The sequence below is a fragment of the Anser anser genome (genome assembly GCF_964211835.1).
Source record: "Anser anser genome assembly, chromosome: 1".
Classification (NCBI taxonomy): Eukaryota; Metazoa; Chordata; class Aves; order Anseriformes; family Anatidae; genus Anser; species Anser anser.
This window is the reverse complement of record NC_139720.1, coordinates 135,012,044-135,037,813: the sequence shown is the minus strand read 5'-3', so window position 1 is coordinate 135,037,813 and position 25,770 is coordinate 135,012,044. Positions and strand designations below refer to the sequence as shown.

At 38.5% G+C, this 25,770-nt stretch overlaps 1 protein-coding gene and 1 long non-coding RNA gene across 4 annotated transcripts in view; one reads left to right on the top strand and one right to left on the bottom strand.

Annotated features, from left to right (window-relative positions):
- LOC310896686 (uncharacterized protein) overlaps positions 1-16,692 on the top strand; it is a 29,342-nt gene extending 12,650 nt beyond the window's left edge. Inside the window, exons 2-4 of one of the 3 annotated variants that reach the window (XM_083829261.1) lie at positions 12,844-12,963; positions 13,172-13,196; positions 15,021-16,692. In XM_083829261.1, the coding sequence (XP_083685387.1) occupies positions 12,844-12,963; positions 13,172-13,196; positions 15,021-15,057 (182 nt within the window). In that variant the 3' untranslated portion in view covers positions 15,058-16,692. Of the gene's footprint in view, positions 1-2,240; positions 9,520-12,843; positions 12,964-13,171; positions 13,197-15,020 lie in introns of those variants that run through there. The other 2 variants (XM_083829260.1, XR_014581747.1) reach the window with 2 other exon arrangements.
- A 4,859-nt stretch (positions 16,693-21,551) lies between these two features.
- On the bottom strand, positions 21,552-25,272 carry LOC310896706. The gene is made up of 3 exons (XR_014581764.1): positions 25,238-25,272; positions 23,458-23,519; positions 21,552-23,051 (listed from the first exon to the last, which is right to left on the bottom strand). It is a non-coding gene; the product is annotated as an uncharacterized lncRNA (long non-coding RNA).
- Between the last annotated feature and the right edge of the window lie 498 nt (positions 25,273-25,770).

Here is a 25,770-nt window from a genome sequence, read left to right as displayed (position 1 = left end):
GGCCTGGCCAAGGCTCAGCTCCCTTTTCGCCCCACTGCATGGAGCCTCCACCTGTTAGAGGAAGGGGGGAAAAGGAGGCAAGTGTGTTGCCAATGGGATCCTTGTGGATTTCATCTGAATTCAACTGCAACTGTTTTTTGTTTTTTGTTTTTTGTTTGTTTGTTTGTTTGTTTGTCACTTTTTATTATAAGGGAAGCATAGCTTCTGCAAAACCTACCCTTGTAAGTATTTCAGTTCATTTTCTCAGGTAGTAATTTTATGTGGACACTGTGTGAGAAAGAGAGAGGCAGAGTACAGAAAAATAGCTCGAATTAGCTATCAACAAGACCCTGGTCTCAATTACTTGTTCAAATGAATCCATGTAATATATACTCACATAGAATTTTATATATCTATCTTTAATGTCTTAAATGCTTAAAGAAAAAGTTTTCCGTATTATTTATTACCAATTTCTGATAGAACAGAAGCAGATAAGATGAAAACATTCAGAAAGAAAGTGCTTTTCCAAAACTCCCAATTCAGTTAGACAGACAAAATATTTCTTGGACTTTTGGAACAAAGAACTAACAGATTCAGAATTCATTCCCATAATTTGTGCTACCAGACATATTTCCACTAAATTTTGCCAAAAGGATGACCCCATACACACAATTTATCTTTCATTTCAGATATCATATTGCACTATTTATTTTCCTTTTCAGAATGTCTCTTTTTAAAGAAAATAATAATAATATATCAACAACTTGTTGACTTTAAAATGACAAGTGTTTCAGACCTGAAGAGGAGTGGTGACAAGCATTGATAATACAAAGCTAACAGGCTAAAGCTAGAATATTTTACCTTGTTAGGAAGTCTCAAAGGATTATGAGTTAAGTATCAAAAACAATATGAATTTCACATATTTCAGCACTTCAATAGCTGCTGTACAGATTTCACAAAAAAATCAGCTACATCCTACACACTGTTGATAGTAAGTGTGGACTAAATGTAGTGACTTAAAAATAACCTTTACTGAACCAAAAATTCTACCTACTGCACCCTTAGTCTGTTTCCAGAGTCAGGGGAGTGTCATTCCTCATCATAAAAAAATAATAAATCTGAACTCAAATACTGTTTTGGAAATCCATCATTCAGTTCCAATATTTTTAGTTAGTATATCTGTTATAATACAATACAACAACAAGGCAAAGAAATGTTAAAGTTATTAAATAGTTATTAAATTGTGTATGTTAGTTTTACAGGTAAAGCAACACTTTTTGTGAGATTAACAGTTAAAATTACAAAATCATTTTTTTCTTATATGAACTAAAATGATAGCTCTTTACTAGTAAGTTTTTAGGGGTAAAAACCGTTTGGTGAAATAAATCTTATTTTCCATGTTCCAGTATTTATTCTTTATTTTATTTTTTGGTATACAGTTTTTCAAAATAGTTTAGATTATTTAGACATAATACTTTAGAATTTGTATTTAGTTAGTTAGAGAAATCATTAAATCTACTGATGTGGTTTTTATAATTCTTATACTTTTTATACTTCTACTTCAGTGGCAATCAAAGTAGAAGAAATTTTTGTCAATCAAAAAAAGAAGTGGTAAAAAAAAAAGAGGGAGGGGAGGGGGGAAGAAAAAAAAAAAAGCAACAAGCTGGTCAGAAATTAACCTAACAAAAAGGAAACATTTTCTACTGAGATAACACAAGCTCAGTTGTACAAGTCATCCTGATTTTCACTGAGGTAGAGTTATTTTTCTTTGTAGAGGCTTGTATGATGTTGTGTTTTGAATTTTTGATGAAAATAATGGTGGTAACACATAAGGTTTTTGGTTGTTGCACAGCAGTGCTCACACAGCATCAAGTACTTTTTTGTCTCATGCTGCACCACCAGTGAGGAAGCTGGGGGTGCACAAGTAGCTGGGAGGAGACACAGGAAAAGACAGCTGACCCAAACTGGCCAGAGGGACATCCCATACCATATAGCATCATGCTCAGCAATAAAACTGGGATAAAGAAGGACAGAGAATGTTTTAAGTGATGACTTTTGTCTTCCAGAGAAACCACTAGGCTTGATGAGCCTGGCTTTCCTGGAAATGGTTGAATATTTGCCTGCCTGTGAAAGGAGTGAATGAATTCCATGCTTTGATTTGCTTGTGTGTGCAGATTTCTCTTTACACAGTAAACTGTTTTTACCTCAACCTACAAGTTTTCTCACTTTTACATTTACTATTTTCTCTCCCATCCCACTAGGGTGGAATAAGTGAGTGGCTATGTGGTGCTGAGCTGCCTACCAGGATTAAACCACAACAAAAGTGGAAATCAGGATATACTAACATTTGAAGCAGCCAGTATATTTGGAAACTGTATGAAGGTCATGGCATTCATGCAAATATGCAAATACAGTGACTAGAATGAGTGGATGCCCTGGTTTCAGATAGGATAGAATTAATTTTCCTCCTAGTAGCTGGTATGGTACTCTGCTTTGGATTTGGGATGAGAATAATGTTGATAACGCACTAATGTTTTAATTGTAGTAGAGCAGTACTTACAACAGGAACACCTGCAGTACACTGATGACATCATCGTATGGGGGGACACAGCAGAAGAAGTTTGTGAGAAAGGAAAGAAAATAATCCAAATGCTTCTGAAAGATAGTTCTGACATAAAACAAAATAAAGTCAAAGGACCTGCAAAGGAGATCAAGTTATTAAGAATAAAATGGCAAGATGGATGTCACCAAATCCCAATGGATGTGATCAACAAAATAACAGCTATGTCTCTACCAACTAGCAAAAAAAAAAAAAAAAAAAAAAAACTTTCTTAGGTTTCATGGCTTTTTGGAGAATGTACATTCCAAATTACAGTCTGATTGTAAACCCACTCTATCGAATAACCTGTAAGAAGAACAATTTCAAATGGGGCCCCAAGCAATGACAAGCCTTTGAACAACTTAAACAGGAGATGGTTCATGTAGTAGACTTACTCCAATCAGAGTAGGACAAGATGTAAAGAATGTGCTCTGCACTGCAGCTGGGGAGATTGGCCCCACTTGGAGCCTCTGGCAGAAAGAGCCTGGGGAAACTCGAGGTCAATCCCTAGAGTTTAGGAGTTGGGGACACAGAGGATCTGAGGCCCACTACACACCAACCAAAGAAGTTATTGGAAGCATACGAAAGGTTTCGATCTGCTTCAGAAGTGGTGGGGACTGAAGCAAAGCTCCTCCTGGCACCCCAACTGCTGATGCTGGGCTGGATGTTTAAAGGAAGGACCCCTTTTACACATCATGCAACTAATGCTATGTGGAGTAATTGGGTTGTACTGATTACTCAGCGGGCTCAAATAGGAAACCCCAGTAGCCCAGGAAGCTTGGAAGTGATTGTGGACTGGCCAGAAGGCAAATAATTTTGGGGTATCACCAGAGGAGGAGGTGACACGTACTGAAGAAGCCCCACTGTATAACAAGCTACCAGAAAATGAGAAGCAATATGCCCTGCTCACTGATGGGTCGTGTCATATTATGGAAAGTATCAGAGGTGGAAGGCTGCTGTGTTACAAGCTGTAGAAACTGCTGAAGGAGAAGGTGAATCGAGTCAGTTTGCAGAAGTGAAAGCCATCCAGCTGGCTTTAGATATTGCTGAACGAGAAAAGTGGACAGTTCTCTATCTCTATACTGATTCATAGTAACAGTTGACCTGTGGGTATGTTTATAGCAATAGAAGCAGAGCAACTGGCAGTGCACAGGCAAACACATCTGTGCTGCTGCATTGTGTTAAGATATTGCCACCTGGGTAGAGAACCTGGTTATAAAAGTACATCATATAGATGCTCATGTACCCGAGTCGGGCCACTGAACATCAAAACAACCAGCAGGTAGATCAGGTGGCCAAGACTGAAATGGCTCAGGTGGATCTGGACTGGCAACATAAGGGTAAAATATTTATAGCTCGATGCACCCATGACACCTTAGACCATCAAGGAACAGTAACATATAGATGGGCTCATGATCTAGGGGTGGACCTGGCCATGGACACTGTTGAACAGGTTATTCACAACTGTGAAACGTGCTGCAATCAAGTAAGCCAAGCAGTTAAAGCCTCTCTGGTATGGAGGATGATGGCTGAAATGTCAATATGGGGAGGCCTGGCAAATTGATTATATCACACTCCCTCAACCTGCAACAAGTGCCACATACTTACAATGGTGGAAGCAACCACCGGATGGCTGGAAACATATCCTGTGCCCCATGCCATCGCCCAGAACACTATCCTGGGCCTTGAAAAGCAAGTCCTATGGTGACATGGCACCCCAGAAAGAACTGAGTCAGACAATGGGACTCATTTCCAAAACAACCTCATAGACACTTGGGCCAAAGAGCTTCATATTGAGTGGGTGTATCACATCCTCTGTCGTGCACCAGCCTCTGAAAATTGAGCTATACAATGTACTGCTAAAGACTACAGTGAAGGTAATGGGTGCTGGAACGTTCAAACATTGGGGTACACATTTAGCAAAGGCTACCTGGTTAGTCAACACAAGGTGATCTGTCATCCGAGACAAACCTGCCCAATCAAACCTGTTACGTACTATAGAAGGGGATAAAGTCCCTGCAGTGCACATAAAAAAAAAAAAAAAAAAAAAAAAAAAACATGCTGAGGAAGGCATTCTGGGCTGTTCCTGCCTCAGGCAAAGGCAAATCCATTCATGGGATTGCTTTTGCTCGGGTACCTGGGTGCACTTGCTGTTTAATGCAGAAGAATGGTGAATTCCACTGTGTACCTCAAAGGGATTTAATGTTGTTTGAGAATAGACCATGATTTGAATTGTATTACATTAATTACTATATAATACTGTATGTCATCACTACTATGATTGCTATATGTCCTATTAATGGTATCACAGTAACAGCCATGGAGATAGTGACGAATGAATTTTGATAGAATTGGACAAGCATAGAGATGTGATGATGTGTGCGCTTCAAAGTGTGATGATCCAACATCACACACCATCTCTTCTGCCCTGAAAGACTGTTGTGACAGATGGAGCTCAAAGTCAGTCACAGACTAAACAAACATTTTATATACATATATGAAAGGTGGTGATTAATTGGGATATATTGGAAAATATGGGACCTGAACATGCCAAAAAGGGTATGGAATGGGGTGGATATTGTCCTGGTTTTGGCTAGGATAGAGTTAATTTTCTTCCTAGTAGCTGGTATGGTGCTCTGTTTGGGATTTAGGATGAGAAGAATGTTGGTAACACGTTTTAATGATGATAACGTTTTAATTGTTGTAGAGCAGTGCTTACACTAAGCCAAGGACTTTTGAGCTTCTCACACCACCCTGCCAGTAAGGAGACTGGGGGTGCATGAAGAGTTGGAGAGGACAGACCCAGGACAGCTGACCCAAACTGGCCAAAGGGGTATTCCATACCATATGACATCATGTTGAACGATTAATATGGGGGGGCTGGCTGGGGTGGGTAGAACCACTTCTCGGGGATGGGATGGACATCATTCAGCAAGTGGCGAGCAATTGCATTGTGTATCATTTGTTTTCTACACATCATTAGTAGTACTATTATCACTGTTACTATTTTCTTTCCTGTCCTAATAAACTGTCTTTATCTCAACAAACAAGCTTTTACTTTTTTTCTGATTCTCTCCCCATCCCACTTTGTGGGGGAGGGTGAGTGAATGTCTATGTGGTGCTTAGCTGCCTGACAGGTTAAACCACAACAGTGGCCATAAAAATACATCGCTAAAATGTTTTGGAAATGTTAAAAGTGTTGGGTTTTTTTGTTTGTTTGTTTGTTTTTGTTTTTGGTGTTTTTTTTGTTTGTTTGTTTTTGGTAGTGGTATGGTGTTTTTTGTTTGATGGTCTGTTTTGTTGTTGTGTTTTGTTTTTTTGTTTGTCTGTTTTTCATAGCACAGATGGAGCTATAATGTTCCTCTTTCCATCTCACCTCCCTCTGGAGCAAGGACATTATAAGAGGAGGCTGAAGGGAGGCCTCATGGCGGCCTACAGATTCCTCACGAGGGCGGAGCGGAGGGGCAGGCACTGATCTCTGCTCTCCAGTGACCAGCAACAGGACACAAGACAACAGTATGGAGCTGTACCCGGAGAGGGGAGGTTCAGCCCGGATATCAGGAAAAGGTTCTTCACTGAGAGGGTGGTTGGGCGCTGGAACAGGCTCTCCAGCGAAGTGGTCATGGCACCAAGCCTGACAGAGTTCAAGAAGTATTTGGACAGCAATCTCACACATATGGTCTGATTTTGGGGTGATCTTGTGCAGAGCCATGAGTTGGGCTTGATGATTCTCGTGGGTCCCTTCCAACTCAGGATATTCTATGATTCTATGATTAGAAAATCCATGGACACTCAGCCATGATCCATCCCTTAATCCAGTGTTCATACTGGTGGACATAGTCCTCCAAACCTTTTTTTTTTTTTTTGACAAATTAGACTTTATAATTAAAGTCTGCTAAATTGATATTTGATATGATATTTGATATATGATAATTTATATTGATATGCTAAATTGAACAGAGATAGCTTTAACAAACAGTTCTACCAATTATCGGTTGCATTGAAGTCCTTAACATTTGATCTTAGTCTCATACTATAAACACACCTTTTACTAACATCTGTTTATGGAACTAAAGTTGCCACACCTGGTTCTCTGACAGATACATGATAACAGAGAGAATGCCAGTGAAAGACTTTTCACATACTGATATGGATGAAGTCTGGAGCCATATGGATCTAAACCCAAATGTTGTGAGTAAGGATGGAAGTAACTGATCGCAGAGATTCAAAATTCTCAGCTTCACCCAGCTTTTTTCTTTCTGTCAGCTATGCTGTATATTTAGACTTTAATCACATTTTAATAATTTGTTATACACATATCTTTTGAGTCACTACCTTAATTTACTTTTTTTGAGGAGTATTTGATAAGTCTAGGGTGTTTTTTTTCTGACATCACTACTGTTTCACACCTCTTATACAGAGTTGTTTCTGTCTCCAACTTTTAATTTGTTTTTAGAAAATTAAAAAAAAAAAAGTTTATGATACCCCTCAAGATGTATGCTTTCTCTCAATATAATGTTATTAATAAATTACTTACACCACATAACCATTGAATTGGTTGGAACTCCGGAAAAATTTTGGCTTTAACTAAGTATGAACAGATTGCAGCATTAAATACTGTCATGTGGAGGTACATATTATTATTTTTTAAAACTTTATCTAGTACAGTATTAACCTGGACTATCTAACACCTTCTAAGGAAGTGCTTGGGCATGGACAGTGTTTAGACTTGTTGGGCTTTGTGGGTCCGCAACCATATCCACAGAGTTTGTATATTGTTTCTTGTTCTGGGAAGTAGAAGAGTACAGCCATGTCATGCCAGTTGACCTCAGGCATGACCCACTTAAGTTGACTGGTATAGAGGTTGCTCATAAATCTATGCAATGCCAGAGGTAGGAAGATTTACCTGAGGGATGGTCATTTTGACCCATTTCCAGTTCTTGGTGCAAGGTCTACCCGTGGTATACTGGGTACCAAAAACAGGAGACAACATTCCAAAAGCAGCTTCTTCACTCCCAAGTAGAAGGGAATAAATGCATTTTCTCATTATGATTACTGTGAGCTTTAGGTCTTATAGCTTTCCAAATCCAAAGAACATAGACATTCATGAACATTTTCATTAGACCTTGAAAAGATCCTGGAAAGAGGTGTGAAATCAGTATTACAATTTGAGTACACCATTAATCCTAAATAAGGTCTCTTATGACAGCCTTTTAGGATATTTATAGAAATTTAATAGTAATTCAAAAGAGGTCCAGCAGATAAAAGGATATGTCTTAAATCCCTTTAAAGTCTGTAAAAAGTCATATATAAATCTTAGGATTGTAGGATAATTCAGATTGGAATGACCTCAGGAGGTTATTAAACCCCAACTTCTACTAAAAGCTGTTTGAAGTCAAACCAGACTACTCAGGTAACTTAAATGAGAATTATTTTAGACTTGTTTCTCAGTTCTGTTCCTCTCCATTTCCAGAAACATTTAAAATGGTCTTGAAGCAAGAAAAAATTTTTCCATTTACTGATAGCATTATGGTGTTTTTTGTTTGTTTGTTTTCTTTTGTTTTTTTAAATAAGTCATTCTAAATAGAACAGAATAGAATAGTTTCATTTAGAAGGGACCTACAAAGGTAATCTAGTCCAACTGTCAGGGGCTGACCCAAAGTTAAAACATATAATTAAAGGCATTATCCGAATGTGCCTTGAACACTGACAGGCACGGGGTACCAACCACCTCTCTAGAAACCCTTTTCCAGCGTCAAACTACTCTCTCGGTAGAGTTTTGCCTAAAGTCCAGTCTGAACCTCCCCTGCCACAGGTTTGAGCCATTGCCACATGCTCTGTCACTTTATACCAGGGAGAAAAGGTGAGCACCTCCTGCTCCATTTCACTTCCTCAGGAATTTGTAGATAGCAATGAGGTCACCCCTCAACTCCCTTTTCTCCAACCATAACAAACCTAGTGGCCTCAGCTGCTCCTCGGAGGACATGCCTTTCAGCCCTTTAGCCAGCTTTGTTGCCTTCCTCTGGACACATTCAAGTATCTTAGTAACCGTTTTTGTGTTGTGGAGCCCAGAACTGCACATAATACTCCAGGTGAAGCCACACCAATGCTGAATATAGTGGGATAATCACTCCTTTTGACTGGCTGGCTATGCTGTACTTAATGCACTCCAGAATACGGTTTACACTCTGGCCCACCAGGGCACACTGCTGACTCATGACCTCATCTTGCTATTAACATAGTTAGAAAAGCCTTTTTTGTTACCTAGTGCATCACTGGCCAGTTTTAAATCTAGCTGAGCTTTGGATTTTCAGGTTTTCTTCCTGCACACATGAACTGCAGCTCTGTAATCTTCCCATGCTTAGAGAGATTATCCACTTTCTTTTTCTGCCTGAGTTCCTGGAGGAATTCGCTGTTCTGCCAAGGTGCTCTTCTGCCCCACTTTCACGACTTAGAACACAATGGTGTTGACTGCTTCTGTGCTTTTAAAAGATAGTTCTTAAAAAGTAATATTTTAACCTGATACTCCTGCTATTTTAACCTAAATTAAAAGCAAAATTATATCTGAAATACAAAAGCAAATTTCACCTGCAAGGTTCATTCTCATTGTCATTACGCTATGTTTTCTAAATCCAAATTAATTTATTTTCAGTCTCAACCACTTATTGGAGTGTCACAATTTTGATATGTTTATGGTCTTATCTCTTAGGGATATATTAATTAAAAAAAAAAAAAGTAAATAATTTGCAAACAAGAAAAGAGATCTAGAGGAAATCTCAACCTACTTGGTTGGGGTACTTGGTGCTAGTACTTCAATAACTGAAGGATAGACTAAAAATCAACGAAAGACTAATTCTGAATATCTTCTTGGATACATGGAATACAGCCATAATCCTCTCAGAGACATGTGGCTCCATGTATTGTGCACTGCTGTCAAGGACAACTGGAAATTCTGTATTATTTGCAAATATGTATTTTTACTTGTAATGGGAAAAAAAAATATCAAGAAACTGTGATTCAAATAAAATCTTTTGATTTTTCACATAAAGCTTCAGCTTTATTAGTATTATCTTGTGATATTGTTCTTTTAGATATATATCATGTATATATTTATATAAAATATAGATAAATATATAGTATTTCTATATCCATATATATCTATAAATATATATTCATATATATATAAATAGATATATATATTGTTTTATTTTTTCTAAAAAGTTTAGTCCTGTTTTGTGTGGATTTAGGCAGATCCAATAGGGCTGCAAAGTCAAACTGGACACTGTGATTTTCAACATCATTCTTAGAATCACCTGCACTCTATGATGGGCTTTCTGGCTGGAAGACGCTCAAGAAAGCTGTGTAGAAGCCAAAACTAATGATAAAATCCAATGTGGAGTAAACCCTTGAAGGTAAAATTTAGAAAAAATATTCCTTTAATCTTCCACTGGCCCCAACCAAAAGGTTCTTGTTCAGATTGGAAATAAAAGCTATTTACCACAAACCATTATGAACACATTTTTTGAGCTTTCTGCGGGCAATAGAAGTTTATTCAGCAGAATCATGATATACCACAGATGCTGTTTATTCTGTAAATGTAAGAAGATTCGGGAACAGCAAAATAATATATCTTTGATATTATTTCAGTACAACAGAATGATCTTGAGGATCTTGACAGGAGTTTAAAAGATTATTTAAATCCAATAACATTATTTAATGACATAATATTCAATTCAATACTCAGTAATATTTAATTCGATGGTTAATGTCATAGAAATTAAAAACAGTGTCCCAGTACAGGTTTTAAAGATGAGTAAACTCAGGCAAATCAAGTCTGAGATTTGCCCCAAATCACACAGCAAAGTAATGGGAGGGTAAAAATAAATAAAATAAATAAAATAAAATAAAATAAAATAAAATAAAATAAAATAAAATAAAATAAAATAAATAAAATAAAATAAAATAAAAGTCCCAAATCTGAATTACCACTTCAACTGTGTTATAATCAATTGGATTAACTTAAAAGGAACGTTTTTAGGGTTGAAAAAGGAAAAAGCTCATTTTGAGCCACACTGTCTCTAGAGAAAATACACAAAAATTTTCTCTTTCTCGCCCTCAAGATCTAACACAAAAACAGCAGAAGTACAGGAGCCCTGAGTTCACTGTACAGGCTGATCTCTTTGGGCAGCCACAGATTACCTCTAACAAACCAAAATGGACCAAAGAGCATAGCATATTAGTGACCACTCTTTTCCTCTATCTTCTTTCTTTCTTGTGCTCACCCAAGACCAGCACTCAGTAAAAAAGAATTTAAGGTACAGTTTGATACAGACAAAAGCGAATAATTATTTACCTTGTTATTTACCTGCTGTTGGTAGTTGCATGAGACTACTGAAGTTTGCAGAACTTCATGGCTCAAGACAACTGCATTCACTGTAGACATTAGCTAATCTCTCAGTCATGCCATTTTTGTGTATGTGGCAGAGGGGTCAGAATTAGACAATCTTTAAAGGTTCCCTCCAACACAAACCATTCTATGATTTTATGTCCCTGTTGTAGCTTCCCTGCTATGCATTTTGTTTGTCATCACAAGTACAATAGAACATGGCAGTGAATAACTTGTCCTGAGTTTATAAAAAAATCTGTGTGACTCCCCTGCTGGCTAAGGAACAGGAGATCTTCAGATATAGCTTTATTTTGCTGCCACAGATTTCCTCCAAGATGCTGTGCACTCAGCTATGGGTACTTTCAAAGTACGGATAAGGAATTTATTTTTCCTGTAATACAAATTATCATTTTCCTTATGTCAGAGGTACACAGAAATCTTCCCCAGAAATGAGAGGGCTGTCTTGTAGCCCACCATGTATGAATTTTTGCAGTAAGAAGCCAAGGCAGCATGGAACAAAGTGGTTTGGGCTTGAAGGCACTGGGAAGGCACGGTAAAGGCGCTGTGTACTAGCATTAATTACTATGGTTCTGGTCATCATACAGTCTGCAGGGAAGACTTGAATGAAGTCCTTCATTTCCCTGTCAGGGAAGCCAGCTGTGTCACTCAAGAGTAGAATCTGAATGTCAGCTGACATCAGAATATGGGTGACTGGGGCTTGGGTTTGAAAGAAAACTGGAACCACCATTAGTATAAATATAGAGCAGCTGTGCAATCAGTTGTAGGGTAGTTTAAATTCACTATAAAAATTGCAGTTGTGTAAGTTTCTGCAATTTTATCTCCCTATCTCCCTACTTTTCATACTGAAATAAGAAAAGGTCTGAAGAATACCCCAAAAGGCAAACTCCCAGAGCAACTGCTTAAACTGAAAGATAAGGTTCACTGGGTAGAAAAGGCAAATAATTTGTGTATGACTGGATCTTTCAAGGCAAATTGCAGATATTTTCTTTCAGGAAGAAAAATCTAAAAGAAAAATATTGAAATAAAATTAATGAGATTAAGCTGCTGAAAAAACAGTGGTATTTAAAACACTGTTGAAATAAAAGTTCAGCCATAATAAATGAAAGAATAATGTCTTATGTTTATGTCTTATAGTTTGCATCTGTTTCTGTCTAATTGAGTAGATTAAAAAATATATCATTGCGTTTAGAAGCTCAGCAAAAATTTTAGGATAGCTGTGTAAAAGCAGATTAATCTTTTGGCTGCTTAACCTGAAACATAGTTAAAAAACAACCATTCCTCAAGCTGTGCAAATGCATTTCTAACCCATTCACAAGCATTCATAAATTGGAGTGAATGAAAATAACAGAGAAGACCTCTCGTGTTTTCAACTTCAACAGGATTTTTGGGAAAGTGACAGGGAATTATTCCATCACAGACCAAAAGAATATTCACCAGGAAAAGATTCTTCTGCTTTCTTTCTCCTCACAAACACTGTTATATATCAACTTTTATTACATTATATTCCTAGGGTTACCAATTCATCCAGAATTTAGGTCTCATAATCACAAGTTTCATCAGCCTTAAAGCTAGCAAATGAGTTGATGCTTTATAAAAGAAACATTATTTACAGATTCACATTTTTATTTATTTTCTTATTTTTAATAATGGACTGGATGATGTCATGAAAACTGCACTGTTGAGACTAATCATATCTTGGCAGGAGTATAAGATAAAGATGTCTCAGCAATACTTATTAATATTTTGAATGACTATTCTCCGTAGCTAAAATGTTGAAAATGTGAAGGCTGAATTTATAAGTAGAAATACAAAGGAAAAACATATATACTCCTTTAATATAAATCAATATTTTTGACAGATGACTCGGAATTGTTACTAATTAGAGTTTCCCCAGCGAAGGCAGCATATTCCAGATGGATGTCAGTTCAGATGGAAAAGAAACAAATAGAAGAGGATTGCAATAGGATGCTTCAGAAAGGTAATTACATAAACTTTGTGAGCTGAAAGCCAAATCAGATGATATAACATCATCCAATATTAGTAGCTCTTAGCACCTAACTCCAAAGTGTCAGCTGCGAAATAAACTTTACAGTCTAATTTTCCTTCTCTTTTTCTTTTTCTTTTTTTTTATCTTTTTATCATTTTTTTTCTGATACTAACACTTCATCTACCACCTCTAATAAAAGGATACCTCTTCAAACAAAGCACAAGGTATGACTAAGCCCAGTATTACTGCTAGTGACAGTGGCTTGTCTGCAAAATTGGATCCAGATCAGAAAAGAGCAATGGGGTCTTTACAACTCAAAGGAATACAATGGCATTGCAGCGGGATAGGATGAGTGAATGACTGACTGTCTCTAGCATCATTACCAGCTGGTACAAAGAAGGGTGTGGTCCCTGATAAGTCTAGTTCTAGGATGTTGATTTCTGGGCCTTATTCTGCTTTGAGGTGATCAAAATGCTTTTCAAAACTGTTTTCCACCTTTACTTTCTGTCATAATTTTTACTTTACCACTTCTTTACTGAGCAGGATGTAGTGATCTTATTGCAATAGTAAAAAAATATATATATATAATAATAATAGATATAAGCAAATTAATGAATTGCTAGTTTAGAAACTTAGAGTAAATAATAAATATTAAAAAAAAAAAACTATCCTAGGTTAGTATTATCCTCATGTTCTCATATATCAAATCCAACAGTATTTCTAAAGAAAATGAAGAGCATATAATGTTTGCTGGTGTTAACATCACTGTAATACACTTTTAAATTTATCCACTTGTACTTTGGCCACTAGATTGTTAAAACTGCACCAAAGCTAATAGTAAACTCTTGTAAAATACACAAGGAGGTTGTTTCTGTTCCAAAGTCATAGAGTCTGCCTAATTTTCATGAGAAGTATCTGGTGCTGGCTGTATTTGTAGATAAAGTACTGTGGTAGCATTTCATTCTTACCAAATTTGGAAATTACTGTGTTTCTTCCTGCAGAGTGACTAGGGCTGCTCAGGTAAGAAGCAATCCACTGTTATGAAGTGATTTCCCCTTATAAAGTCATTTAATAGTGTTGAAAAAAATAGTGGTATCCATCACTATGTGGATTAAAACAAGCTATTTCTAAGTTTTCATTCAGGTTAGAAAAGAACACCTTTAGACTTTCTTGTTTTCATTAGCTAGGAGAAGTCTGTTTACTGCCAGCCAACCTTACAGTAACTATGCTACATTTGTCAAACCCAACCTTAATCTCTTATTCAATGGCTATTCCAGAAATGTAGTCATATCTCTTACAGTGGCATGAAGAAAATCTAATCCATGATGATGGGAATTAATGTGAAGTATGAGAAAGTTCAGTACATTAGCTATAAGTAACAACAAAATAAAGTATTTTACAGGTGGTTGGTGTGTCACTAGTAACTAAAATTAATGGTTGATGTAAATAGTTGTGTCAATAGTTGGTGTATCTATATCACTAAAGAGACACAGGAAGTAGCACTATGAATATCAATTTTTTGTAAATTTTTCAAAATGTCATCGACAAAGAAGTTGATGATGGGCAATACCACTGTTTCTTTTTAGCACAGGTGTCAGTGTTTTGAGTTCACTGTCATTGTGCAGGTGCACTGAAATGTGTACAGTACACCTTCAGTATGACACTCCAACACTATACAACTTGCTTCCACAGCACCAGTATTTGAAAGGATATAGCTTCTAGACATGGACAGTTTTCTGTTTTAGAGTAGATTCTGTTTCTCTCACTGGCATAGCATGATAAAGGACATGTGTGACTCCATCACGCCTGAGTGCCTTTCTTAAAATATACAGAAATGTTGTGGCATCTGGGGGGGGGGGGGGGGGGGGGGGGGGGCGGTGTCAATAAATGGCAAAGAATAATTTAAGTATTGACTTATTTGGACAAAGTGTCTAGAATTGCATCCACAACATAAGCACATCCAAAACTGATAAAAACCCTGCTCTAATAGGTACCTGTGAGGATTGCACTGTCTGGTTTAACATACTTCGATTTTTTTCTTGTTGCAGCTCTGAAGCTCCGATCTTTTTCTTGTTGCAGTTCTGAAGCCCAAGAAGAGATTTTACCTTCAAAATCCCTACGGTCTCACTCCCTTAGCTAGAGAACCACATACTTTGTCCCTAGAGAAGTCCCTGCCTGCAGTATTATATATTGCACGGTGCAGAACACATCATTGGCAATGGATGATCATAAAAAAGGCATTTGACTTGTGAATGTGGCAGCTAGATAGGTAAAAAAATGACTCTACTGGGAAAAGGGCAAATTCCAAAATGTTCTGTGTTAAACTTTCTGGCCGTGTAGGTTGACCAGTCTGCAGATCCCACATACGCTTGAGCCAGAAGGCTCTGATGAATGAGAATTTGGGAGCAAGCTTGAGGCGGAAAGAATGAAGTGTTTTCAAAAGTATTCCAGATGGCTTAGGATCTACAAGACAAATCATTTTGAAAGTCAGAGTAGTCAGCTGAAAATCCCCCACAACCCTCTTACTGCTGGAGACATAGTTATGTGTGCATATATACACATTTACTCTACATCTTTGGCATTGTTGCTCATTGTTCACATTGGGAAATACTTTTTTCTTAATGTTATGCATGATAATGAATGAGACACAGCTATGTTACTGACTGAGCTTTGAATTGAAAACTGACAGGTGTGCTCTTGTGGGACAATACAAATTCTAAAGGCAAGAGAAAAGGGGAATGAAGTTCGGAACAAAAAGGAGAAATACTTAATAAAAAAAAAAAAATTGAGGTCAGATTGGAGTCTGCTTAACTTTACATTCACCTTTATAAAGAACATTCTAGCCATAGGCAGAATAGTATTTGTAACACTGATACCTCACCTCTCCTCTTAGAGTTACCCTTTAGAGGGATGTGTAAAAAATATATAAAGCAACTGAGCAACATCTCTGTAAACTGTTGTCTTGAAAAGTAAATAAATAAAAAGCTAAGAGTTTAAATATATTATGAAAGGCACTGTGACCCAGTAAAAATGGAAACTAGAGGTGAAATCCACAACATTGAATCACCTAAAAATTGGTTCTCTGCATCTGAGTTAGTGCATCTTGAGTTCACTAATAATTTGTGGGGAGAATCAGACAATTGGAATAAGTTGTTCCTTCTTAAAATAAAATCAATGTTGCCCTGTGTAGCTTGTTTGTTTGCTTAACTGTTGATAAAGATAGTCTTATGGACCAACTAAGAGCCAAAATAGGAAAGACAAATCTTTAAATACATCTTTAAATTCATTTGAAGAACAAGACCTCAATTATTACAGCAGTGAATGACAAAAAAGCTGAAAGCTAAGAAAACATGAATGAATGGCAAAGCTGAACACATAAACCTGAAACAACATACCTAGTACGAGAAGCAAACAAACAATAAATCAGTGAATTTAGAGGAATTTATTTGAAATATGACAAATTTAATCTAACTGTATTTTGGGTTATATTTGTTACTGTTGAGGTAAGGTTATAGCACTTTCTCAATGTGTTTTGCTGTTTGTTTTTTTTGTTTGTTTGATTTTTATTGTTGTTTTTTTACATTTGAGATGTGTTTTTTTATGTGTTAACCCAATTCTTGTGTCCATGTGCAAAATAAGATGAAGTTTGGCTTTTTTCAGTGTTTGAAATTGCCTTGTTTTTTCTTATATCTACAGAGCTATTCCAACACAGGTTTTCTAAGGACTCCTCTACAACCTTAAAATAGGAAGAAGGATCACAGGTAGAAAAGTGACTAAGTAGAAAAAAAAAAAATCAAATGCAAAATTAAGCATAACAGAAATCTATTCACAGTCAGAACACCATAAGAAAGGGATATTACTAATGTATTTTAAATAAATTATTCTAAAAACTCAAAAGGGATAGAGCAGATATATGGAAAGACATCTGTTTACATGGAAATTTAAATTTAGATTTTGATCACAGAATCACAGAATCACAGAATTGTAGGGGTTGGAAGGGACCTCGAAAGATCATCAGGTCCAACCCCCCTGCCAAAGCAGGTTCCTTAGAGCAGGCTGCCCAGGTAGGCATCCAGACAGGCCTTGAATATCTCCAGAGAAGGAGACTCCACAACGTCCCTGGGCAGCCTGTTCCAGTGCTCCGTCACCCTCACTGTGAAGAATTTCTTTCTCATGTTGGTGCAGAACTTCCTGTGATCCGTCTTGTGGCCATTGCCCCTTGTCCTGTCCCCACAAACCACCGAAAAGAGGTTGGCCAAATCCCTCTGTCTCCCACACCTCAGGTACTTATACACATTGATGAGATCCCCTCTCAGTCTCCTTTTCTCCAGGCTGAACAGACCCAGGTTTCTCAGCCTTTCTTCATAGGGAAGATGCTCCAGTCCCTGTATCATCTTTGTGGCCCTCCGCCAGACTCTTCCCAGGAGATACCTGTCTTTTTTGTACTGGGGAGCCCAGAACTGGACACAGTACTCCAGATGAGGCCTGACGAGAGCAGAGTAGAGGGGGAGGATCACCTCCCTTGACCTGCTGGCCACGCTCCTTTTAATGCACGCCAGGATCCCATTGGCCTTCTTGGCCACGAGGGCACACTGCTGGCTCATGGTCAACCTGTCGTCCACCAGGACCCCCAGGTCCCCCTCCTCAGAGCTCCTTGCCAGCAGGTCATCCCCCAGCCTGTACTGATACGTCCGGTTGTTCCTTCCCAGGTGCAGGACTCTACCACTTGCTCTTATTAAACCTCATTTGGTTTCTTCCTGCCCATCTCTCCAGCTAGTCCAGGTCTTGCTGAATGGCAGCACAGCCTTCTGGCATGTCAGCCACTCCTCCCAGCTTTGTGTCATCGGCATACTTGCTGAGGGCAGACACTATTCCCTCATCAAGGTCGTCGATGAAGATGTTGAACAAGACCGGACCCAGCACCGACCCCTGGGGAACACCGCTAGTCACAGGTCTCCACCCGGACTCTGCGCCGCCGATCACCACCCTCTGAGCTCGGCCAGTCAGCCAGTTCTCAACCCACCTTACTGTCCACTCCTCTATCCCACGCTTTCTCAGCTTTGCTAGCAGGATGTCATGGGAGTCAGTATCGAAAGCCTTGCTAAAGTCAAGGTAGATGACATCCACTGCTCTCCCCCCATCTACCCAGCTGGGGATGCCATCGTAGAAGGCAACGAGGTTGGTCGAACACGACTTCCCCTTGGTGAATCCATGCTGACTACTCCTTATAACCTTCTTCTCTTCCAATTGCTTGGAGATGACATCCAGAACAAACTGTTCCAACACCTTTCCAGGGACAGAGGTGAGACTGACTGGCCTGTAGTTTCCCAGATCCTCCTTCTTGCCCTTCTTGAAGACCGGAGTGACATTGGCTATCCTACAGTCTTCAGGCACCTCTCCTCTTCTCCAGGACCTTTCAAAGATGATAGAGAGTGGTTCGGTGATCACCTCTGCCAACTCCCTTAGCACACGTGGATGCATCCCATCGGGACCCATGGATTTGTGTGCGTTGAGCCCACTCAGACGCTCCTGAACCACTCTCTTGTCAACTGGGGGGAGCCCTCCATTTCCCAGACCCTTTCTCCTCCCACCAGGGTCGAGGAGTACCGGGGGGGGGGAGTCCTTGAAGCAAAGACTGAAGCAAAGAAAGCATTCAGTATCTCCGCCTTCGCGGCGTCTCCCGTTACCAGGACACCCCCCTCATTCAGCAAGGGACCCACATTATCCCTAGTCTTCCTTTTACTGTTTACATACTTAAAAAAAACCTTCTTATTATCCTTTATCTCTTTTGCGAGCCTCATCTCTAGGTGGGCTTTAGCCTTCCTCATCGCGTCCCTGCAGGCCCTGACAACACTTCTATACTCCTCCCAAAAGGACAGGCCCTTTTTCCACATTTCATAGACCGTCCTCTTCCTTTTGAACTTATCAATGAGCTCCTTGCTCATCCATGCAGGTTTCCTGCCCCCCTTCCCCAATTTCCTACTCTTAGGGATGCACTGATGCTTGGAAGAAGTGCTGTTCAAATGTTGCCCAGCTCTCACAAGCACATTTGCCTTCTAGCAACCTAGCCCATGAGATATTCCCAAGCAGGTCCCGGAAGAGGTCAAAGTTGGCTCTCTGAAATTCCAGGGTAGCAAGCCGGCTTTTAGCCTTACTTCTTCCACCAAGTTCCATCTTGAACTCCACCATCTCATGGTCGCTGCATCCCAAGCTGCCCCCAACCTTCACATCCCTAACAAGCCCGTCCTTGTTGGTAAGGACAAGGTCCAGAAGTACCCCCTGCCTCATCGGCTCCTCTACCACCTGCGTCAGAAAATTGTCTTCAACACATTGTGGGAACTGTTTGGACTGCGCGTGCCTGGCCGAGTTGCTTACCCAACAGATGTCTGGACAATTGAAGTCCCCCATGAGACCAGCGCCCGTGATCATGAGGCTACTACCAGCTGCTTGTAGAAGGCCTCATCGACCTCCTCCTCCTGATCTGGTGACCTGTAGTACACCCCCACAACAGTGTCCCCCACACCAGCCCACCCCTTAATTCTCACCCACAAGCTCTCCACTTGTCCTTCACCCTCCCCCACGTGGAGCTGGGTACACTCTAATTGTTCCCTCACATAAATGGCAACCCCACCTCCCCCGCTTCCCCAGCCTGTCTTTCCTAAAAAGGACGTAGCCCTCCATGACAGCGTTCCAGTCATGCGAGCTGTCCCACCACGTCTCTGTGATTGCAACGAGATCGTGGCCCTGCGACCTAACACAGATCTCAAGCTCATCCTGTTTATTTCCCATGCTCCGTGCCTTGGTATACAGGCACTTTAGGGAAGCAGCAGGCACAGTCACACCTGGAGGGATGCAAGAAGAAGATTCTGGACAGGCTATCGGGATCATTACCTTCTATGAGGAGCTCTCAGACAATCCTGTGGGACAACTCAGAGGTTTTTCCCTACTATCTTCAACAGTGACAGCAGTGACAACTTCCTCCAGCCCTTCTCTGTCACTTCTAGCTCCCCTCCCTTCCCCTGTCAAACCTAGTTTAAATCAATCCTAGTTATATATATATATATAACTATATATATAGTTATATTGTTATATAACTAGGATATATTATATATATATATATATATATATATAACTGTATACCTAGTTTGATATATGATTGCTATGAACTTTACATGTAAGGACTACTTTTCAAAAGTTAAATCCAAGTTGAATAATTCTTACTGACCAGAAGAATCTGTATGTGATACAGTGATGCACATGAAAGTGAACAATGGAAAACAAAGAGGTACTTGGGGGAAAACTGGACTAGCCCTGAAACAAGGCTATCCTTGTTGGCAAAGTACAGACAAGAGCACTTAGCAGGCACCCATTTGTGTGTGCTTTTTTATATAAATGCTTGAAAGGAAAGCATAATCTAAGCGTGGATATGCCATACTAAATCCTTTATTAACTCTCCTAGGTAATAACAACCTTAATGTTTCACACAAGCAGATACCTTTCAGACTCATGCAGGGAAATAGGCTTTCCTGCATCACATCATCCATCACAATCCATATCTATCAGATGATAAATTGCTCTCACCAAAAGGGCTTCTATTGTTGATTAAATGTGTGATGTGCATATTGCAGCAGTTTGTAGTATTTAAAAGCGAGAAATGGTATGTTTTCTGGTTTCTTTCCTCATTCTCTTTAGAAATAATGAACATATTCTTGAAGTATTATTTTCTACCTTCATTTTGAATCCTCAAAGATACTGTGCCAGTTTCTCTAGCCAGTTACATTATAGTAGCAAATTGAGGTTGCTGTCACAGTGACACAAAGGACAGAAATCTAGTAAAGAGTAGGAAGCTATCTTTCAAAAGTCAAAAGGTCCTATGATTTATGGCAATACAAGATATGTCCTTACAGAAACTAACTTTGCTTTTCAGGTGCCTTTTTCTAACAAGATGAAACTAAAAAGCATAAAGGTGAAATTGAGTTAAAGATGAATTCTTTATGCAAATGCCATATTTTACTTTCAAATTCATATGTACAATTATCCATCATGTTCCAGAAAAAAAAAAAAAGTAAAAAAAAAAGTGGTGATAACTGAAAAAGCAGATAATGGATAAGTACTATAACGGACCAATTATAGTGAATGCTAAAATTACTTCTTTACAAACTCATTCTCAGCCCCTTCTGTTCTTTTGATTTATGTGTCATATGACTTTTTAATCTCTAGATTTTTATTTTATTTATTTTTTTATTTTAAATACCCCACTAAACAGCTTACATTTAATGGTTGGGAATAGACTTGGCTTTCTTTCTGTACAAGGCAGATTGTATCTTCCCCAAAGAATTTTTTATGGTAGTTCTTTGCAAAAGATATTGCTTGCCCTCTGTGGATACCTACAACCTAACATGTTCATCCACATTAGTCTTGATGCTATACAAGAAGATTCTCATTAAAGGTACAGGCAGTAACTGTTTGCTTTTTCCTCCAAACATAGTACCAACAACACAACATATCCAAACTATCTAGCAAAATTATGATATTTTTGTGAAGTTAAAAGAGGAGATGAAGGAAAGTTTTTGGTTGAAAGGATGAGTAGTATCTTTCAAAACCTGCTGGAACAAACAACTATCTTAACCTGTTTTAGTGCAGAACTTACAGAAGCATATAGAGTTAACATCATGTACTAAAATCCAGTACTGAGGTCAAAAGGCTGAGCTACAATCAAGTTTAAAACAGCTGACCATAAAAAACAAGGCTCCACATATCTTTGCTAATATGTCTTTCTATACACTATTTGTAAGACCATCTTACAAAAATCTAAAGAATTTTTTTTCCCTTTTAAATACATTTAATTAACAACATTTAAAATTAGAACTTACTGTATAGATATGGTCATAGATATGTCTTCTGGTTTCCTACTAAAAAGAAAGAAAAATATTCCAAGTTAATTAATGGCATGTGTGTTATGTCCTGTGTATTTTACCAAGTTATCTTCTCATATAACCTAGCATATAATGAGGAAAAGTGTTTTCATTCTTATACTTCATTCACCTTCTGACATTAGTAAGAATATCCTTACACGTCCTTTATGACTATCTGCAACATATCCTCAGACTATAGAATTTAAAATGATTGCAGAAAGAGGAGGCTTCACATCAAGGCTCTCTGGGTCTGTTGTCAATGCCTTCCCATAGTAGATAGACACAAGTTTCTCAAGATCTCACTCCTACAGCACAGTCTGCCCACTGCACCAGCAGTTATTACTGAAGCAGTCCTTACAACTAGGTTAGTGTATTCACAAAACCAGCAGACATCTAGGTGGTCTAAATTTCCCTGGTTGAACAAGGAGGTTGAACCAAATGGCCTCCAAAGGTTCTTTCCAATCTCAACTATTTTCTCATTCTGTGATTCAGAGATCTGTTATGTGAGTATTCACCAGAAGCAAAGGTTTCAGATAAAAACAAAGTTTAAAAGCTATCATTGTTTTCTGTGAAAAATGTCTGTTTGTTTTGTTTGTTTTTTTAAGGTCACAAGCAATGCCTTTTATGAGAATTCTATGGAAAGGAGGAAAAAAAAAAAGAAAAAAAACCACTAACATAATTAGAACAAGAAATATTTTATTGAGTAGACAATTTTGTAATGGCCTTTCTATTCTTGAATGGAGTTATAACCCACAATCATCAAAACATTTCCATTAAGAAGAGTAGTAGATTTCAGTGATTTCAGTTACAAGTGAGAAATATCTATAGTTTGCAATGGTCAAAAGTTATGATTATATGTCTGAGCAAATCAGAACTCTTAAAACAAAAACAGAAACAAAAAAAAAAAGCTCTCATTACATCTGGACAAAGTGGGGTACATTTTTGACTGAGTTGTTGTGAAGAACACTGCCTCTTTAACATTCTAGGGCAAACTTTCTAATTATTGAGAAGAGTGATATTAACTAGGTAGAGTCCAAGTCATACAAGTTACATGATGTCACTATGGCATTAAAGTTCCCTGTCATGTTCTTGGCATGATTCTGAACTTCTCTGTTCTTTCCTTTTGCAACTTCTCATGAATTATCATGCAGGTATAGGCAGCATCTGATTAAGAAAAAAAAAAAAAAAACAGTGTAATCACAGAGTCATTGAATCACAGTCACAGAGTGTTTAAGGTTGGAAAGAACCTCTGGAGATCATTTAGTCCAATCCCCCTGCTCAAGTAGAGTCACCCAGAACACATTGCATGGGATGGCATCCAGGCAGGTTTTGAATATCTCCAAAGAAGACTCCACAGCATCTCTGGGCAATCTGTTTCAGTGCTCCATCATCCCCACAGTAAAGAAATGTTTCCTCATATTCAGATGTAACTTCCTGTGTTTTAGTTTGTGTCCATCCTATCCTATCACCATTATATACTGTGTAGGCTTTTTTAATGTACATATTGAAATCTAGAGAAAAAGCAAAACCAATTCAGGACAGGGAAGTTGCAGCTAGAGAGAAAACATACCACATACTTATTTGGTGCAATATTCTTCATACACAGTGTAGTACTTATTTATATCTTCAGTGCTGAAAAGATTTAAAGCCCAGTCAGTGCAAAGAAACCCATTTGCTTTATGTCTAAAATATTTTGAATGTTTACAGTTGTACCATGAAAGCAGGTGCATCTGTAATTATATTATGACTCTTTTTCTACCTTCTTAGGATTTATTTTGATGAGTAAAAATTATTATTTCATAATTAAGTAGTGTAGGGGAAACAACAACAAAAATCTTATGAAAATAATTTCTAACATCACAGAGAAATCTCTATATGACAATATTTGAAAAACTAATTTTCAATACAAACATTCAGTATTTCTTATTCCGCTTGCTTTCTCTCTATTGTGTTACTGAAAGCTTGCAAGTAGTGAGAAAGAAAGAGGAAGGAAAAATTAAAATCAATAAACCAGGAATTAATGCATGACTCTTTCACTCTTCCGTTTCTTAGTGAGATCTGATTTCAGAATTAAGAACATTTCTGTCAATTAATTGTTTCATTAGATGTCTTGAACAGCTCTGTCACTTATATAGCCTTATACACTACTTTCCAAAAATATATATAGGACAGGTCCTTTGGTCAAAAAGCTCAAAATCAAGCAAGTAAAGTATGTACAGTAGCCGTCCTGCCAGCACTATATTTCACTAATTAGGGAGACCCAAGAATTAGACTACACTGAAGATGGGAGAGGTCAGAAGTAATCACTGGCGTTGACTTTGGTAGAGACTCCACCAAAATGCTCTCACTGGGAATCACACATACTACATCACACCAAGGTTTTAAGACTTACATCTGGGTTAATCTTGATATGCAGTGTTGCTCTTTGAAGCCATAGGGGCTCTGAAAATGCAAAAGCACTCTTTGAAAGAGCCATTAGGGCTCTATTAAACAAGAAACTAACAGAGAGAGATGTAATAATAATTTGCTGTTGTTGTTGTTGTGATTTTTTTCTTTCTTTTTAGTTTTGGGTGGCTTTTTGTTGTTGTTTTCCCTTGACATCTTTGTTTCAGAATGTTTTCAGGTAACACTATCTAGTAAATACAATATTGAAAAAACATGAAGGAAAGAAAGAAAAAAAAAGCTTCTGACCTTTTTCTAGTATTTAATGCTGTTGCAAATGAAAAAGCTGAACTAGTTCTAGATAACAGTTCCAGAAACTGTTCTCTCATACAAAAGCAGCTTTGGGGAGTGGGGGAGAAGGGGAGGGGGGAAGGTGAGAGGGGTGGTGTTTGTTTGGTTTGTTTCAATGAAATAGCTGGGAACTAAGTATTATTTTTTTTTCCAAATAAATAGCGGAAGCCCTCTTGTAAAGGGGTGTTGTGAGGAACTGGATGGCTTTTGTCAAATACTATCTGAATAGCTGAATCATTATCTTGGTTGCTAATGGTTGATAAGTCAGTTCTACAATCCTCATAGAAGAAAAACAGAAAAGAAGATAATTCACTTCTGAACCCACCCCTCCTACTTAAACTCTGAAAATAAAGCTGAGTTTTAGAAGTGACATGTCTTTCTTGTTGTTGTGGTTTAACCCGGCTGGCAGCTAAACACCACACAGCCGTTTGCTCACCCTCCCCCCTCCCTCTCTGGGATGGGGGAGAGAAACGGGAAAGTGAAGCCTGTGAGTTGAGATAAAGACAGTTTATTAAGACAGGAAAATAATAATAACAATAATAATAATAGTGATAATGATAATAGTATTAATAATAATAATGTGTACGAAACAAGTGATGCACAATGCAATTGCTCACCACCCGCTGACCGATGCCCAGCCTATCCCCGAGCAGCCGGCCCCCCCACCCCGGCCAGCCACCCCTATATATTGTTTAGCATGACGTGAGATGGTATGGAATACCCCTTTGGCCAGTTTGGGTCAGCTGTCCTGGGTCTGTCCCCTCCCAGCTCCTGCTGCACCCCTAGCCTGCTCGCTGGCAGGACAGAGCGAGAAGCTGAAAAGTCCTTGGCTTGGTGTAAACACTGCTCTGCAACAATTAAAACATCAGCATGTTATCAGCGCTCTTCTCATCCTAATCCAAAACATAGCACCCTACCAGCTACTAGGAGGAAAAATTAACTCTGTCCTAACTGGAACCAGGACACTTGTTCTCTTGAGGGATAGAATAGGAAAGGAGAGGAAGAGAGAAAGACATGCAAAACTCTACAAAAGGCATCTGTCTTTCTCAAATTGTGATTGTAGTGGCCTTGTGTGTTTTAGCCTGGCACTAACCTATCATCCTGTTTGCTATATGGATTATGCTCTTATAGTACCATGAAGTCTCAGCGT